Raw genomic sequence first — 16,625 nt, 5'->3', positions numbered from 1 at the left:
AATTCCACAATAACTCCCAAACTTTCAGGATAACTCCCAAAGTTTTAAGGTAACTCCCAAAGTTTTAGGAAAACTCCCAAACTCCCATGATAACTCCCAGAATTCCAGGAAAACTCCCAAAGTTTTTAGGAAAACTCCCAAACTTCCACGATAACTCCCAAAATTCCACGATAACAAGCGGCTGGGCTGCTGCCCACAGTGTCCAGGCAGCTGCTGGTGGGTGACAAAGTGACCTCCGTGGTGACCTCAGTGACATCCCAGTCCGTCCCAGTCCATCCCAGTCCAGCCCAGTCCATCCCAGCCCAGCTCAGTTGCTCTCCAGCAGCTTGGCCAGTCCCTGCCGCAGCTCGCTGAGCTCGAAGATCTTCACGTCGAGGATTTCTGTCACCTTTGTCACCTCGCTGTGCAGCTTGTCCCTCTCGGCCAGGCTCTCGGCCAGGCTCTGCTCTGCCAGGTGGAGGCGCTGCTCCAGCTCGGCGTTCCGGGACTCCAGCTCCTGCAGGGACACCGAGGGTCAGGGACAACCTGGGGACAGCCAGGGGACAGCCAGGGGACAGTCAGGGACAGCCCAGGGACACCGGGGGTCAGGGACAGCCTGGGGACACCGGGGGTCAGGGACAGCCTGGGGACAGCCAGGGACAGCCCAGGGACAGCCCAGGGACAGCCCAGGGACTCCAGCTCCTGCAGGGACACCGAGGGTCAGGGACAACCTGGGGACAGCCCGGGGACAGCCAGGGGACAGTCAGGGACAGCCCAGGGACACCGGGGGTCAGGGACAGCCTGGGGACAGCCCAGGGACAGCCCAGGGACAGCCCAGGGACAGCCAGGGGACAGCCAGGGGACAGCCAGGGACAGCCAGGGACAGCCCAGGGACAGCCCAGGGACAGCCAGGGGACAGCCAGGGACAGGCAGGGGACAGCCAGGGGACAGCCAGGGACAGCCAGGGGGTCAGGGACAGCCCAGGGACACCTCAGGGTCACCCCAGGGACAGCCAGGGGGTCAGGGGTGACCCAAAGAGCCCAGGGGACACCCCGGGGACAGCCCGGGGACAGCCAGGGACAGCCCAGGGACACCAGGGGTCAGGGGGACCCAAACTGCCCAGGGACAGCCAGGGACAGCCAGGGGACACCCCAGGGACTCCAGCTCCTGCAGGGACACCGGGGGTCAGGGGGGACACAAAGAGCCTGGGGACAGCCAGGGACAGCCCAGGGACAGCCAGGGGACAGCCAGGGACAGCCCAGGGATAGCCAGGGACAGCTCAGGGACAGCACAGGGACAGCCAGGGGACAGCCAGGGGGTCAGGGGTGCCCCAAAGAGCCCAGAGCCACCCCAGGGACAGCCCAGAGCCCCCCAGTGTCCCCAGAATGCCATGTTTGTGTCCCCAGAGTTCCATGTTTGTGTCCCCAGAATTGAGTGTTTGTGTCCTCAGAATTCTGTTTGTGTCCCCAAAAATCCCTATTTGTGTCCCCAGAATTCTATGTTTGTGTCCCTAGAGTTCCATATTTGTGTCCCCAGAATTCAGTGTTGGTGTCCCCAGAGTTCCCTGTGTCCCCAAAATTGTGTTGGTGTCTCCAGAATACCATATTTGTGTCCCCAAAATTCCATGTTTGTGTCCCCAGAGTTCTGTATTTGTGTCCCCAGAATTCCCTGTTTGTGTTCCTCAGAATTCAGTTGGTGTCCCCAGAATGCCATATTTGTGTCCCCAAAATTCCCTGTTTGTGTCCCCAAAATTCCACATTTGTGTCCCCAAAATTCCCTGTTTGTGTCCCCAAAATAGTGTTGGTGTCTCCAGAACACCATATTTGTGTCCCCAAAATTCCCTGTTTGTGTCCCCAAAATTCTACATTTGTGTCCCCAGAATTCCATATTTGTGTCCCCAAACCCTGTTTAGCCTCTATTTTAGAAAAGCCCTAAATGCACCTGAAGGCCTCCAATAAATATAATTACTTTTATTCTTTTAACCCTGTCTAACCTGTCTCAGGTGAGCCCTGAATGCACCTGAATGCCTTCAGTAAATAAATCTCATTTTTATTCTTTTAACCCTGTCTAACCTCTGTTTCAAGTGAGCCCTAAATGCACCTGAAGATCTTCAATAACTATAATTAATTTTTATTCTTTTAATCTTGTTTAGCCCCTGTTTTAGGAAAGCCCTAAATGCACCTGAAGACCTCCAATAAATAAATCTGATTTTTGTTCTTTTAACCCTTTCTAAGCTCTGTTTCAGGTAATCCCTAAATGCACCTGAATGCCTTCAATAAATATAATTATTTTTATTCTTTTAACCCAGTCTAAGCTCTGTTTCAGGTGAGCCCTAAATACACCTGAATGCCTCCAATAAATGTAATTATTTTTTATTCTTTTAACCCTGTCCAACCTGTCCCAGGTGATCCCCACAAGCCCCCAGAGCCACCTTCACCTGCAGTTTCTGCAGAGTCTCCTCTCGCTCCCCCTCAGCCTCCCATCGGCCACACTTCTGGCTCTTCAACATCTGGATCTCCTGCAGGACAGCAGAACATCTGTCAGACCCACGGGGGAACAATTCCCACCTCCCAGAACCCCAAAAACACCCAAAAATCCACATTTTCACACCTCTCCCTGCACACTCTGTCCCAATTTCCCCTCCAAGCCTGGCTGATGCCTTAATTTCTAATTTCTATTCCTCAATTATCTTTTTTTTTTAATTTGTTTTGCAGTTCTAGGCTTCACAAAAAACCCTAAAACCTCTGTTTGCAGCACCTTGAAAACATCTGGGATGTTTTAAATGTTTTAAACCTTTAAAACACCTTTAAAACTCCCAAACATCTGGGATAACTCCCAGATTTCTAGGGCAACTCCCAAATTTCTAGGATAACTCCCAAATTTCTAGGATGATTCCCAAAGTTTTGGGATAACTCCCAACACTCAGGATTGGGAAAAAGGAACAGGAGGAACTTCTCCTCCCTCCCCAGTGGGTGAAACAGGCAGATTGTTGGAAAAAAAAAAGAGTTTTCCTTTAAAACAATTCCTGTGAATGGAAATCCCAGGAAATCCAAATTCCTCTGAAAGGAAATCCAAGGAATTCCTCTGAAAGGAAATCCAAGAAAATCCAAAATAATTACTCTGAAAGGAAATCCAAATTCCTGTGAATGGAAATCCAAATTCCTCTGAATGGAAATCCAAGGAAATCCAAATTCCTATGAATGGAATTCCAAGGAAATCCAAATTCCTCTGAATGGAAATCCAAGGAATTCCTCTGAATAGAAATCCAAGGAAATCCAAATTCCTGTGAATGGAAATCCAAGGAATTCCTCTGAATGAAATTCCAAGGAAATCCAAACTCCTCTGAAAGGAAATCCAAATTCCCCCAATGGAAATCCAAGGAAATCCAAGTTCCTCTGAATGGAAATCCAAGGAATTCCTCTGAATAGAAATCCAAGGAAATCCAAATTCCTCTGAAAGGAAATCCTTCCTGGGAAGGGAATGGAGCTGGGAGCAGCTCTGGTGATTGACAGGCTGCTGCTGATTGACAGATTGATTATAGATTGACAGAAGAATTCCAGATTGACAGATCAATCACAGATTGCCAGCTCAATTACAGATTGACAGATCAATTCCAGATTGACAGATTGACTCCAGATTGACAAATTGACTCCAGATTGACAGGTTGATCACAGATTGACAGCTCAGTTACCGATTGACAGATTGATTATAGATTGACTGATCAATCACAGATTGACAGCTCAATTACAGATTGACAGATCAATCACAGATTGACAGACCAATTCCAGATTGACAGATTGATTATAGATTGACAGATCAATTCCAGATTGACAGATCAATCACAGATTTCCAGCTCGGTTCCAGATTGACAGATCATTCACAGATTGCCAGATCAATTATAGATTGACAGCTCGATCACAGATTGACAGATTGATTCCAGATTGCCAGATTGATTCCAGATTGACAGCTTGATCACAGATTGACAGCTCAATTCCAGATTGACAGATTGATCACAGATTGACAGATCAATCACAGATTGACAGATCAATTCCAGATGGACAGCTTGATAACAGATTGACAGATCAATCACAGATTGACAGATCGATCACAGATTGACAGATCAATTCCAGCTTGCCAGATCAATTATAGATTGACAGATTGATTACAGATTGACAGCTCAGTTACCGATTGACAGCTCGATCACAGATTGACAGATCATTTCCAGATTGACAGATTGATTACAGATTGACAGATGGATTACAGATTGACAGATCAATTCCAGATTGCCAGATTGATTATAGACAGACAGATGGATTCCAGATTTGACAGATTGATCCTAGATTGACAGCTCAATTACAGATTGACAGATCAATTATAGATTGACAGATGGATTATAGACTGACAGATAATTCCAGATTGACAGATCAATTCCAGATTGAGAGATCAATCACAGATTGGCAGATCAATTCCAGATTGACAGATCAATTCCAGATTGGCAGATCAATCACAGATTGACAGATTGATCCCAGATTGACAGATCAATCACAGATTGACAGCTCAATTCCAGATCGACAGCTCAATTCCAGATGGACAGCTCGATCACAGATCAATCACAGATTGCCAGCTCAATCCCAGCTCAATCGATCAACCCCAGGTTTCCAGCTCACCTCCTCCTTGGCCTTGAGCAGCAGCTCCAGCTCCTCCAGGCTCTGGCTCAGCTCCTCCCTGCTGTTGTCGCTGGAGGAATCGTGAGCTCCCTGCGCCTCCAGCTCTGCCACCTGCAAGGGAAATCCGCCATTTAGGGATTTCCTGACCTGCAGCACCTGGATCATCAGCTTCCCTGGAAACCCTCCTGCGGTTAGACAGCTCCCAGATGGGGTTTGCAGGGAAAAAATTCCTTCTGCTCTGCGTGGATAAAACACTTTGTGGCAAAAAAAATAAATGTTTGGAGGCTCTGTGGCTGGCTTTTGCACTTCCAGCACAGCTGGGGTTAAACAGCTCCCAACTGGGGTTTGCAGGGAAAAAAGTCATTCTGCTCTGCCTGGATAAACCACTTTGTGGTAAAAGAAGAAATGTTTCAAGGCTCTGTGGCCGATTTTTGCAGGAGTTTTGTACTTCCTGGAAACCCTCCTGGGGTTAGACAGCTCCCAGATGGGGTTTGCAGGGAAAAAAATCATTCTGCTCTGCGTGGATCGAGCCCAGAATCACTTTGGGGCAAAAAATAAAATGTTTAGAGGCTCTGTGGCTGATTTTTGCACTTCCAGCACAGCTGGGCTTAAACAGCTCCCAACTGGGGTTTGCAGGGAAAAAATTCATTCTGCTCTGCGTGGATCGAGCCCAGAATCACTTTGGGGCAAAAAATAAAATGTTTAGAGGCTCTGTGGCTGATTTTTGCAGGAGTTTTGCACTTCCAGCCCAACTGGGGTTACACAGCTCCCAACTGGGATTTGCAGGGAAAAAAGTCATTCTGCTCTGCGTGGATAAAACCCTTTGTGGCAAACAAATAAAAGTTTCGAGGCTCTGTGGCTGATTTTTGCGGGAGTTTTGCACTTCCAGCCCAACTGGGGTTTTCAGGGAAAATATCCCTTCTGCTCTGCGTGGACAAAACCCAGAAACATTTTATGATAAAAAAATAAATGTCTCATGGCTCTGTGTTTGATTTTTGCGGGAGTTTTGCACTTCCAGCCCAGCTGAACTGCTGACAATGAGCACCTTCAGCCCAAAAATTCAGCTCCATTTGCACCCCTGGGCAGAGATTTCCAAGGGAACAGGAGTGGCTGAGCAGCTGAGCTGGAAGGGTTTGCTGAGAGCTCAGCGAAATTCAGCTCAGGGCTTTGGATTATTCATGAAAAGAACTCATTTTTAAAGCTCGATTCATTTTTAAAGATCATCTCAAGAGCTGCAGCAGCTGCTGGGCTCTGCTAACAGCTCCGGTGACAAGGACATCAGCCAGACAGGAGCAGGTCTGCTGTCCCCAGGGCAGGACAGCCCAGCATTCGCGGCCATGGTGGCTGGGAGGTGGCAGGGTGACAACGTGGTGGCCAAAATAGACCTAAATGCCCTGATTTGGGGACAAGAATTGAGGTGTTTCACTGATTTGGGGACAAGAATTGAGGTTTTTCACTGATTTGGGGACAAGAATTGAGGTTTTTCACTGATTTGGGGACAATAACTGAGGTGTTTCACTGATTTGGGACAATAATTGAGGTGTTTCAGTAAGTTAGTTTATTCTGTGATTCTGCCAAATGTCCTGATTTGGAGACAATAATTGAAGAGTTTCACCGAGTTAGTTTTTCTAACTCAGTTCTGCCAAATGCTCTGATTTGGGGACAATAATCGAGGAGTTTCACTGATTTGGGGACAAGAATTGAGGTGTTTCACTGAGTTCATTTTTCCTGTGGTTCTGCCAATTATCTGGTGTTGTCCTCCAGCCAAGGCTCCCCAAATCCTCCATCCCAGCTGTGCAAAAACCCCAAAACAGCTGGGGATGCACAGAGGAAACTCAGCCTGACCCAGCCAGCCCCAAAAACACCCCAAAAACAGCCAGCCCGTGAGATCTCTGCACCAAAATCTGTCCCATGCAGTGCAGGGAATCCTCACTGGGGACAAGGAATGCTTGGAAAATTAACAGCTGTTAATTGCTCTTTAATGAGCGAAATGGCTCTGGGATTTCCTCCCCAGCTCTGCAGGGCTGTCCCCTCCCCACCCGTGTGACTGTCACCCCCTGCCCTGTGACCTCGGTGACATCCTGAGGGCAGCAGATCTCCTTGTTCCGAGGGAACGAGGGCTGGTTTGTGGATTTGATGATGCTGCAGCTAATTACAGCAGCTAATTATAGCGATCTTCATCCTTCCTGGCAGCAGCCCTGGCAGGGCACAGGGCTTGGTCTGGCTGGAAAATGGGAATTACTTCCAGGAAATCTGGAGGGAAGCTGAAATTCCCTGACTTTGCACTCTGGTTTCCTCCTTTTCCCCGCAGGGACTCAGAGTTCACCCATCCCATGTAACCTCATGCAGAATCATGGATTTGTATCCCAGGGCAGCAGAGCTCCCAAACTCCAAAACCTCATTCCTGGACATGTTTACCCTGCCAGGTTCCTGCAGAATCATGGATTTGTATCTCATCCTGCTGGAAATTATGGGAAAAGGGGGTCGGGGAGCAGAGTTCCCAAACTCCAAAACCTCATTCCTGGACATGTTTTCCCTGCTAGGTTCCTGCAGAATCACAGAATTCCATCCCATTCTTCTGGAAATGATGGGAAAAGGGAGTAGGGGAGCAGAGTTCCCAAACTCCAAAACCTCATTCCTTGGCATGTTTTCCCTGCTGGGTTCCTGCAGAATCACAGATTTGTATCTCATCCTGCTGGAAGTGATGGGGAAAGGGGAAAAGGGGGTCAGGGCAGCTCTGGGGTTTCCTCCAAAGCAGAATTCCCAAACTCCAAAACCTCATTCCTTGGCATGTTTTCCCTGCCAGGTTCCTGCAGAATCACAGATTTGTATCTCATCCTGCTGGAAATGATGGGAAAAGGGGGTCAGGGCAGCAGAGTTCCCAAACTCCAAAACCTCATTCCTTCCTGCAGAATCACAGAATTCCATCCCATCCTGCTGGAAGTGATGGGAAAAGGGGAAAAGGGGGTCAGGGCAGCTCTGGGCTGGGATTTCCTCCTGAACAGAGTTCCCAAACTCCATATCCTCATTCCTTGACATGTTTTCCCTGCCAGGTTCCTGCAGAATCACAGAATTGTATCTCATCCTGCTGGAAATGATGGGAAAAGGGGTCAGAGCAGCTCTGGGCTGAGATTTCCTCCTGAGCAGAGTTCCCCAACTCCACATCCTCATTCCTGGACACATCTTCCCTGCCAGATTCACACAGAATCACAGATTTCCATCCCATCCTGCTGGAAGTGATGGGAAAAGGGGAAAAGGGGAAAAGGGGAAAAGGGCAAAAGGGCAAAAGGGCAAAAGGGCAGAAGGGCAGAAGGGCAGAAGGGGCTCAGGGCAGCTCTGGGGTTTCCTCTCCTGCTCACCCTCTGGCGCAGAGTTTCTGTCTCCTCCTGGTAAGCCGTCAGCTGCTTCTTCCACTGGTCCACGTTGGCGTTGGCCTCGTGCAGAGCTGCCACCAGCTTGGTGTTGTTGTCCTGCAGGCTGAAGAACTCAGCTTCCCACTGCACCTCGCTCACCGAGCTGCGGGAGAGAGGGACAGGGTCGGGAGAAATTCGGGAGGAGTTTGGGAGAAATTCGGGAGAAGTTCGGGAGAAGTTCGGGAGAAGTTCGGGAGAAGTTCTGGGGATGTTTGGGAGAAGTTCGGGAGAAGTTTGGGAGAAGTTCAGGAGAAGTTCTGGGGATGTTTGGGAGAAGTTCTGGGGATGTTTGGGAGAAGTTCGGGAGAAGTTTGGGAGAGGTTTGGCAGAGGTTTGGGAGAAGTTTGGGAAAAATTCGGGAGAAATTTAGGAGAGGGTCAGGAGAAGTTTGGGAGAAGTTCTGGACAGGTTTGGGAGAAATTCAGGAGAACTTCAGGAGAGGTTCAGGAGAAATACAGGAGAGGTTAAGGAAAGGTCAAGGACAGGTTTGGGAAAAGTTCAGGAGAAATTTGGGAGAACTTCATGAGAAATTTGGGAGAACTTCAGGAGAGGTTAAGGAGAGCTTTGGGAGGAGTTTGGGAGAAGTTCAGGAGAGGTTTGGGAGAAATTCTGGAGATATTCTGGAGAGGTTAAGGAGAAGTTCAGGAGAGGTTTGGGAGAAATTTGGGAGAAGTTCAGGAAAGGTCAAGGAGAGGTTTGGGAGAAGTTTGGGAGAAATTCAGGAGAAGTTTGGGAAAAATTTGGGATAAATTTGGGAGAAGTTTGGGAGAAATTCTGGAGATATTCTGGAGAGGTTCAGGAGAAGTCCAGGAGAGGTTCAGGAGAAATTTGGGACAGAGGTGGAAGTTTCCTCCCCAAACCCTCCTGGCACTGCTCAGCAGCTCCAGCTCCTCCTCCCCAGGTTTCTCTCCAAATTCCCAAATTCACTCCAAATTCCCAAATTCCAACATTTCCTCCAGCTCTGGATCTGCCCTTGATCTGTGCTTTATCCCTGGGAATATTTGAGTTTTCCCTGTGCTTTACCCCTGGGAATATTTGAGTTTTCTCTGTGCTTTATCCCTGGGAATATTTGAGTTTTCTCTGTGCTTTACCCCTGGGAATATTTGAGTTTTCTCTGTGCTTTATTCCTGGAAGTATTTGAGTTTTCTCTGTGCTTTATCCCTGGGAATATTTGAGTTTTCCCTGTGCTTTATCCCTGGGAACATTTGAGTTTTCCCTGTGCTTTACCCCTGGGAATATTTGAGTTTTCTCTGTGCTTTATTCCTGGAAGTATTTGAGTTTTCTCTGTGCTTTATCCCTGGGAATATTTGAGTTTTCTCTGTGCTTTACCCCTGGGAATATTTGAGTTTCATTTCATTTTAATTGAGCTGCACAAACCTCATGGAGAGATGAATGGTTGGGGGAGATGCAGGTGTTCTAAAGGATTGTGGGATTGTGAATTTTAAAAATCACTTTTTTTTAAAAAATCCACCTTAGAGCAGAGTTTGCTTTGAATAAAGCCCAGGCTGGGGAGAAAGCAGCAAAGGAGAGTTTGATTTAAAAATACTCCAAGTGTTCAGCTGAGAGTCTGACAGGAGCCACAGGGCAGAATTCACCCCAAAATTTTTGGAACAAAGAGAGGAAACAGCAGGGAATTTGCTGGAATGGTGAGGGGAATGAACACAGCAGCTCTCTGTGTGGATATTTTCTCATTTTTCTCTGGAAAAAGGTGTGAACATCTCCTGGAATCACCAACTGCTGAGCTGCAGACAAGTGGCACCAAGGCAGCACTCTGCAGACACAGATCCTGCTGCTTCCCACACTGAGCTGCTCATTCCCAAGCTCATTTCCAAATTTTTGGGAAGGAGGAAAATTTTTGGGAAGTAGCAAAATAATTTCCTGCTGGGAGGGAAGGAAATTTTTGGGAAGGAGGAAAATAATTTCCTGCTGGGAAGGAGGAAAATTTTTGGGAAGCAGGAAAATAATTTCCAAGCTGGCAAGGAGGGAAATTTTCAGGAAGCAGGAAAATCATTTCCTGCTTCCTGGGAAGGAGGAAAATTTTTGGGAAGCAGGAAAATCATGTCCTGCTTCCTGGGAAGGAGAGAAATTTTTGGGAAGCAGGAAAATCATTTCCTGTTGGCAAGGAGGGAAATTTTTGAGAAGCAGGAAAATTTTTGGGAATAAGGAAAATTTTTGGGAAGCAGGAAAATCATTTCCTGCTTCCTGGGAAGGAGGGAAATTTTTGGGAAGGAGGAAAATTTTTGGGAAGCAGGAAAATCACTTCCTGTTTCCTGGGAAGGAGGAAAATTTTTGGGAAGCAGGAAAATTTTTGGGAAGCAGGAAAATAATTTCCAAGCTGGCAATGAGGGAAATTTTTGGGAAGCAGGAAAATAATTTCTTGCTTCGTGGGAAGGAGGGAAATTTTAAAAAAAAAAAAAAAAAAAAAAAACCCCCAAAAAAAAAAAAACACCCAAAAAAAAAAAAAAAACCCCCTGGGAAGGAGGGAAATAACTCCAGTGGGGTTTGAGCAGCTTTAGTCAGGGAGCTAAAAGGCTCAGAATTATCTGGGTGACAAAATACTTATTTTATAATTAAAATAATTCTTTTCAATCCAATAATTCGATAAATTTTAAATCAAAACAATGATCTCATCATTATTTGGGTGCAGCAAATCCTGCCAGAGCAGAATTTGGGATTCAGGAGCACTCAGGGCAGCCTCACCCTTCTGAGAGCATCTTCTTCAGCCTCTCCTTCTCCGTTGAGATCTCCACGTCAGCACTTTGGCTCCGGAAGAGTTTGTCCTCTCCTGGCCCGTTGGAGCTGATGATGGGGCTGGGAAGGACCTGGGATAAGGAATAATTCAGGAATATTTTAATTTATCCTCTCCAGACCCATTGGAGATGATGATGGGGCTGGGAAGGACCTGGGAGGAAGGAATAATTCAGGAATATTTTAATTTAACTTATTCTCTACCTGGGATGAAGGAAAAATTCAGGAATAATTTAATTTATCTTCTCCAGGCCTGTTGGAGCTGAGGGTGGGGCTGGGAAGTACCTGAGATAAGGAATAATTTAATTTATCCTCTACCTGGGATGAAGGAATAATTTAATTTATCCTCTTCCTGGGATGAAGGAATAATTCAGGAATAATTTAATTTATCCTCTACCTGGGATGAAGGAATAATTCAGGAATAATTTAATTTAATTTATCCTCTACCTGGGACAAAGGAATAATTCAGGAATAATTTAATTTATCCTCTCCAGGCCCACTGGAGATGATGATGATGGGGATGAAGGACAGACCCTTCAGGTGTCACCACCTGCAGCACCTGGAGTGTCCCTGAGGTCACCAAGCCTGGCTCATGGGGAGTTCTCATTCCTGGGACAAACCTGGATGGGTTCTGACCTGGGGAGAGCTGGTTTGGCCAGGTGACAGAGGTGACAGAGGTGACAGAGGTGACAGAGGTGACAGAGTGCACTGGGCTGGGGCAGGGATGCCAAAGGAGCAGGGAGCAGATCCCAGTGTGGGTGACATCAAATCCCAGTGCAGGAGATCCCAGGCCAGGTGACCCCAAATCCCAGTACAGGTGCCCCAAATCCCAATGAAGGTGACCCCAAATCTCAATACAGGTGACCCCAAATCTCAATACAGGTGACCCCAAATCCCAATGCAGGTGACCCCAAATCTCAATACAGGTGACCCCAAATCCCAATGCAGGTGACCCCAGTGCAGGTGACACCAAATCCCAGTGCAGGTGACCCCAAATCCCAGTACAGGTGACACCAAATCCCAGTACAGGAGATCCCAGTACAGGTGACACCAGATCCTAGTACAGGTGACACCAGATCCCAGTGCAGGTGACCCCAAATCCCAGTACAGGTGATCCCAGTACAGGTGACACCAGATCCTAGTACAGGTGACACCAGATCCCAGTGCAGGTGACCCCAAATCCCAGTACAGGAGATCCCAGTACAGGTGACACCAGATCCTAGTACAGGTGACACCAGATCCCAGTGCAGGTGACCCCAAATCCCAATACAGGTGACCCCAAATCCCAATACAGGTGACCCCAAATCCCTATACAGGTGACCCCAAATCCCAGTACAGGTGACCCCAGTACATGTGACCTCCCAGCTCGTCCTCCCTCCTGCTGGATTTTGGGAACTCTCTGCCCCTCAGCTCCCCCACAGAAACGCCAGCAGTGTCACCTCCTGTCACCTGAGTCCCCTGAGCTGCTCCAAGGGGCTTTGGGAATTCCTGAGAGGATTTTCAGAGCAGTGGGAAGATTTAAACTCCCAGAGTTTAAACAGAGCTGGGTTTGTTCAGCTGCAATTCAGGTTGAATTCCACCTCAGGGTGAATTCCACCTCTGGGTGAACTGAACACTGAAAATGTTTAAAATCATTTTCAATGTAAATCATTTTCCAAAACGTTTAGGAGAAGTTTAGCCTCTGTCCCTAAAGGATATCCTTCTCCATCACCCCAAATTTCGGACCCTGAGGCAGAAATTTCCCCTATAACAGATCCTTCTCCCTCACCCCAAATTCTGCACTTTCAGACCCTGAGGCAGAAATTTCCCCTAAAGGATTTCCTTCTCCCTGACCCCAAATTCTGCACATTTCAGAAACTCAGGCAGAAATTTCCCCTATAACATTTCCTTCTCCATCACCCCAAATTCTGCACATTTCAGAAATTTTCTCTCGTGGTGAGAAGTTTAGCTTCTGTCCCTAAAGCATATCCTTCCCCATGACCCCAAATTCTGCACATTTCAGAAACTCAGGCAGAAATTTCCCCTATAACATCTCCTTCTCCATCACCCCAAATTCTGCACATTTCACACTCTGAGGTAAAAATTTCCCCTATAACATCTCCTCCTCCATCACCCCAAATTCTGCACATTTCAGAAATTTCCCCTCGTGGTGTGAAATGGGGAGGAACTGAAGTTTCTCCACACTGCTGTGACTTTTCCATCACCCACAGGGAAACCCCCTGGGCTGGGGATGCTAACTGACCCTAAAAGGGAGGAAGGACAGGGAACAGATGCTGTTCTGGGAATTCCTCAGCCCAGAAAATAGTGCAGATGGAGGAGATGAGGGAAGCCTGATTTAACTGCAGCAGACAGATCTGCTCTCTGCTCTGCTCACAAACAGAAACCCAATCAATTATTCAAGGCTCAGAGTGGTTTTTGGAGCTCTGCTAATGCACAGGGTGGGAATCAGGAGAGGGGAGGTGGGGACAAGTGGGGACAAGTGGCAAAGCCACATGGCAGGGGACAGTGGACATGTCCAGCTGTGTCACTGGGACAGGAGAAGGCTGGAATGGGAACAGGGATCTGTAGGATTTGATCCTGTGGGGTTGGAGGGGCTGGTTGTGGGTTTGGGATGGCTGGGACAGAGATGAGAGATCTCTGAAATCAGGTTTAGAGCATGAGGTTATTGTGAAATAAAGAAATCAACCCCATGGGTGGGTGTGAGAAACCTGCCAGGGCTGCCAGAGTAGCTGTGGGATTGAATTCTGTGGGGTTTGGTGATGAGGATGGATGGAGAAGAGAGATCTCTGAAATTAGATCTTAGAGCATGGGGTTATTTATTTCACAATAAAAATTGTGTTTTTCTAGGAATAATCTACTTTCTTCTTTACCATTCAGCCAGGAATCTCCATCTCCAAAAAACCCCAAAAATTGTGTTTTCCTAGGAATTATCTACTCTCTTCTTTACCATTAGCCAAGAATCTCCATCTCCAAAAGACTCCAAAAACTGTGTTTTCCTAGGAATGATCTACTTTCTTCTTTACCATTCAGCCAGGAATCTCCATCTCCAACAGACTCCAAAAACTGTGTTTTTCCTAGGAATTATCTACTCTCTTCTTTACCATTCAGCCAGGAATCTCCATCTCCAAAAACTGTGTTTTTCCTAGGAATGATCTACTCTCTTCTTTACCAGTCAGCCAGGAATCTCCATCTCCAAAACACCCCAAAAATTGTGTTTTTCCTAGGAATAATCCACTCTCTTCTTCCCCCTTTACCCATTAGGATAAATTCCAGCAGATTTCCCCCATTTTTGCAGCCCCAGTGACATTTCCAGCCTCTCAGCAAAGCCACCACCTCCCTGTTTTCTCTTTTCCCTGCAGGCCAAGGGATTGTTCACACTCCCTCCTCCTCTTTTCCACCCCAGGAACACTCTGTCCTCCATCCCAGAGCTCTGGGCAGGGCAGAACCACCTCTGGAGCAAAAAATCCACGGGAAAAACACCTTTTCAACTCGGTGGGAAGAGCAGCTCAGAGCTCCCAAAAATCCCATTGCAGTTTGGCTGCATGGGGAGATTGCCTGGAATGGTTTGGGATGAACTGGGATGATTTCTGGCTGGAAAAAATCCTCCTGCAGCCTCAGGGAAAAGCAGGAAAATGGTTGGGAATTCCTTGTGTGATCATTGTCACCACTGTCAGCAGCCAGGAGGGCAAAAGGAAGGGCAGCAAATGAAATAAAAAAGATAAATTCCAACTATCAGAACGAGAAATGCCCACGCCTCCTGCATGGCTGGGGAGATATGAAATGGGTTTGGCAGTTTAACTGGAGGGGGAAGCTTGCCTGGAGCTCCACTGGAGCACTAATTAATTAATTCATCTATTTTCTGTGGCTGCAGGGTCACCAAAGCCACCAAAAGAGAAGGGAGAGAAGGGGAAGGAGATGACCACAGTGTCCTTTTTGCTATCCCTGTTATGGGACTTCAGCACTAATTAATTAATTAATCTATTTTCTGTGGCTTCAGGGTCACCAAAGCCACCAAAAGAGAAGGGAGAGAAGGGGAAGGAGGTGACCATGTTGTCCCTTTTTTGCTGTCCCTGTTATGGGACTTCAGCACTAATTAATTAATTAATCCTTTTGTGACTTCAGGGTCACCAAAACCACCAAAAGCTCTGGGAGAGAAGGGGAAGGAGGTGACCACAGTGTCCTTTTTGTCCCCTTTTTGCTGTCCCTGTTATGGGACTTCAGCACTAATTAATTAATTAATCCTTTTGTGACTTCAGGATCACCAAAACCACCAAAATCTCTGGGAGAGAAGGGGAAGAAGGTGACCATGTTGTCCCCTTTGTGCTGTCCCTGTCCCCAAGGCTCACCTGGTGGGAGGTGATGTTCAGGGCAGGGTTGGTGAGCTCCACTTGAGCACTAATTAATTAATTAATCTATTTTCTGTGGCTTCAGGGTCACCAAAACCACCAGAAAAGAAGTGGGAGAAGGGGAAGGAGGTGACCATGTTGTCCCCTTTGTGCTGTCCCTGTCCCCAGGGCTCACCTGGTGGGAGGAGATGTTCAGGGCAGGGTTGGTGAGCTCCACTTGAGCACTAATTAATTAATTAATCTATTTTCTGTGGCTTCATGGTCACCAAAGCCACCAAAAGTTCTGGGAGAGAAGGGGAAGGAGGTGACCATGTTGACCCCTTTGTGCTGTCCCTGTTATGGGACTTCAGCACTAATTAATTAATTAATCCTTTTGTGACTTCAGGATCACCAAAACCACCAAAAGAGAAGGGGAAGGAGGTGACCACAGTGCCCTTTTTGTCCCCTTTGTGCTGTCCCTGTCCCCAAGGCTCACCTGGAGGGAGGTGATGTTCAGGGCAGGGTTGGTGAGCTCCACTTGAGCACTAATTAATTAATTAATCTATTTTCTGTGACTTCAGGATCACCAAAACCACCAAAAGAGAAGGGAGAGAAGGGGAAGGAGGTGAGCACAGTGTCCTTTTTGCTGTCCCTGTTATGGGACTTCAGCACTAATTAATTAATTAATCTATCTTCTGTGACTTCAGGGTCACCAAAGCCACCAAAAGAGAAAGGAGAGCAGAGGAAGGAGGTGACCATATTGTCCCCATTTTGCTGTCCCTGTCCCCAAGGCTCACCTGGAGGGAGGTGATGTTCAGGGCAGGGTTGGTGAGCTCCACTTGAGCACTAATTAATTAATTAATCTATTTTCTGTGACTTCAGGGTCACCAAAACCACCAAAAGAGAAGTGAGAGAAGGGGAAGGAGGTGACCATGTTGTCCCCTTTGTGCTGTCCCTGTCCCCAAGGCTCACCTGGTGGGAGGAGATGTTCAGGGCAGGGTTGGTGAGCTCAGTTTTATCCTGGGATTTCTCCCTGGCCAGACGAGCTGCTTCCTTCACCTCCTGGAACTTCTCTGCAAACTGGAAGGGAGAGGAAAAGTCACTCTGGGGTTCTGCTGGGATGGGGAAAGAGCAGAGATCATGCCTGGTTCCTCCTCTCTCTGCTGCTGTGTTTAAAATGGTTTTTAAGTGGGAAATTAAGCACAGTAAAATGCAGGGATAGCCCTGAGTTTGGCATTTAAAATTATTTTAAATTGGGAAATTAAGAACAGTAAAATGCAGGGATAGCCCTGAGTTTGGCATTTAAAATGGGTTTTAATTGGAAATTAAGAACAGAAAAATGCAGGAATAGCCCTGAGTTTGGCATTTAAAATGATTTTTAATTGGAAATTTAAGAACAGTAAGATGCAGGGAATAGGCCTGAGTTTGGCATTTAAAATGCTTTTTAAGTGGGAAATTAAGAACAGTGAAATGCAGGGAATAGCCCTGAGTTT

General features: G+C 47.1%; 1 protein-coding gene and 1 long non-coding RNA gene across 5 annotated transcripts in view; both read right to left on the bottom strand.

Moving 5' to 3' along the window:
• Positions 1–102: 102 nt before the first annotated feature.
• HOMER3 (homer scaffold protein 3) overlaps positions 103–16,625 on the bottom strand; it is a 39,949-nt gene continuing 23,426 nt past the window's right edge. For all 3 annotated transcript variants that reach the window (XM_085040462.1, XM_085040461.1, XM_085040463.1), the window contains 6 exons: positions 16,105–16,212; positions 10,760–10,881; positions 8,006–8,162; positions 4,647–4,757; positions 2,417–2,497; positions 103–496 (listed from right to left, as the gene is read on the bottom strand). In XM_085040462.1, coding sequence (XP_084896588.1) covers positions 308–496; positions 2,417–2,497; positions 4,647–4,757; positions 8,006–8,162; positions 10,760–10,881; positions 16,105–16,212 — 768 coding nt within the window. In that variant the 3' untranslated portion in view covers positions 103–307. The remainder of the gene's footprint in view (positions 497–2,416; positions 2,498–4,646; positions 4,758–8,005; positions 8,163–10,759; positions 10,882–16,104; positions 16,213–16,625) is intronic.
• LOC146426121 (uncharacterized) lies at positions 10,903–11,349 on the bottom strand. 2 transcript variants are annotated; one of them, XR_014846247.1, is made up of 3 exons: positions 11,205–11,349; positions 11,012–11,092; positions 10,903–10,961 (listed from the first exon to the last, which is right to left on the bottom strand). It is a non-coding gene; the product is annotated as an uncharacterized LOC146426121 (long non-coding RNA). The 2 variants fall into 2 exon arrangements; XR_014846248.1 differs by having other exon boundaries at positions 10,933–10,961; positions 11,255–11,349.

Source organism: Lichenostomus cassidix, chromosome 28 (genome assembly GCF_008360975.1).
Source record: "Lichenostomus cassidix isolate B80296 chromosome 28, HeHo_3.0, whole genome shotgun sequence".
In the NCBI taxonomy this organism is placed as follows: domain Eukaryota; kingdom Metazoa; phylum Chordata; class Aves; order Passeriformes; family Meliphagidae; genus Lichenostomus; species Lichenostomus cassidix.
The sequence above is the reverse complement of the archived record's forward strand: the minus strand, read 5'-3'. Positions and strand labels throughout refer to the sequence as shown.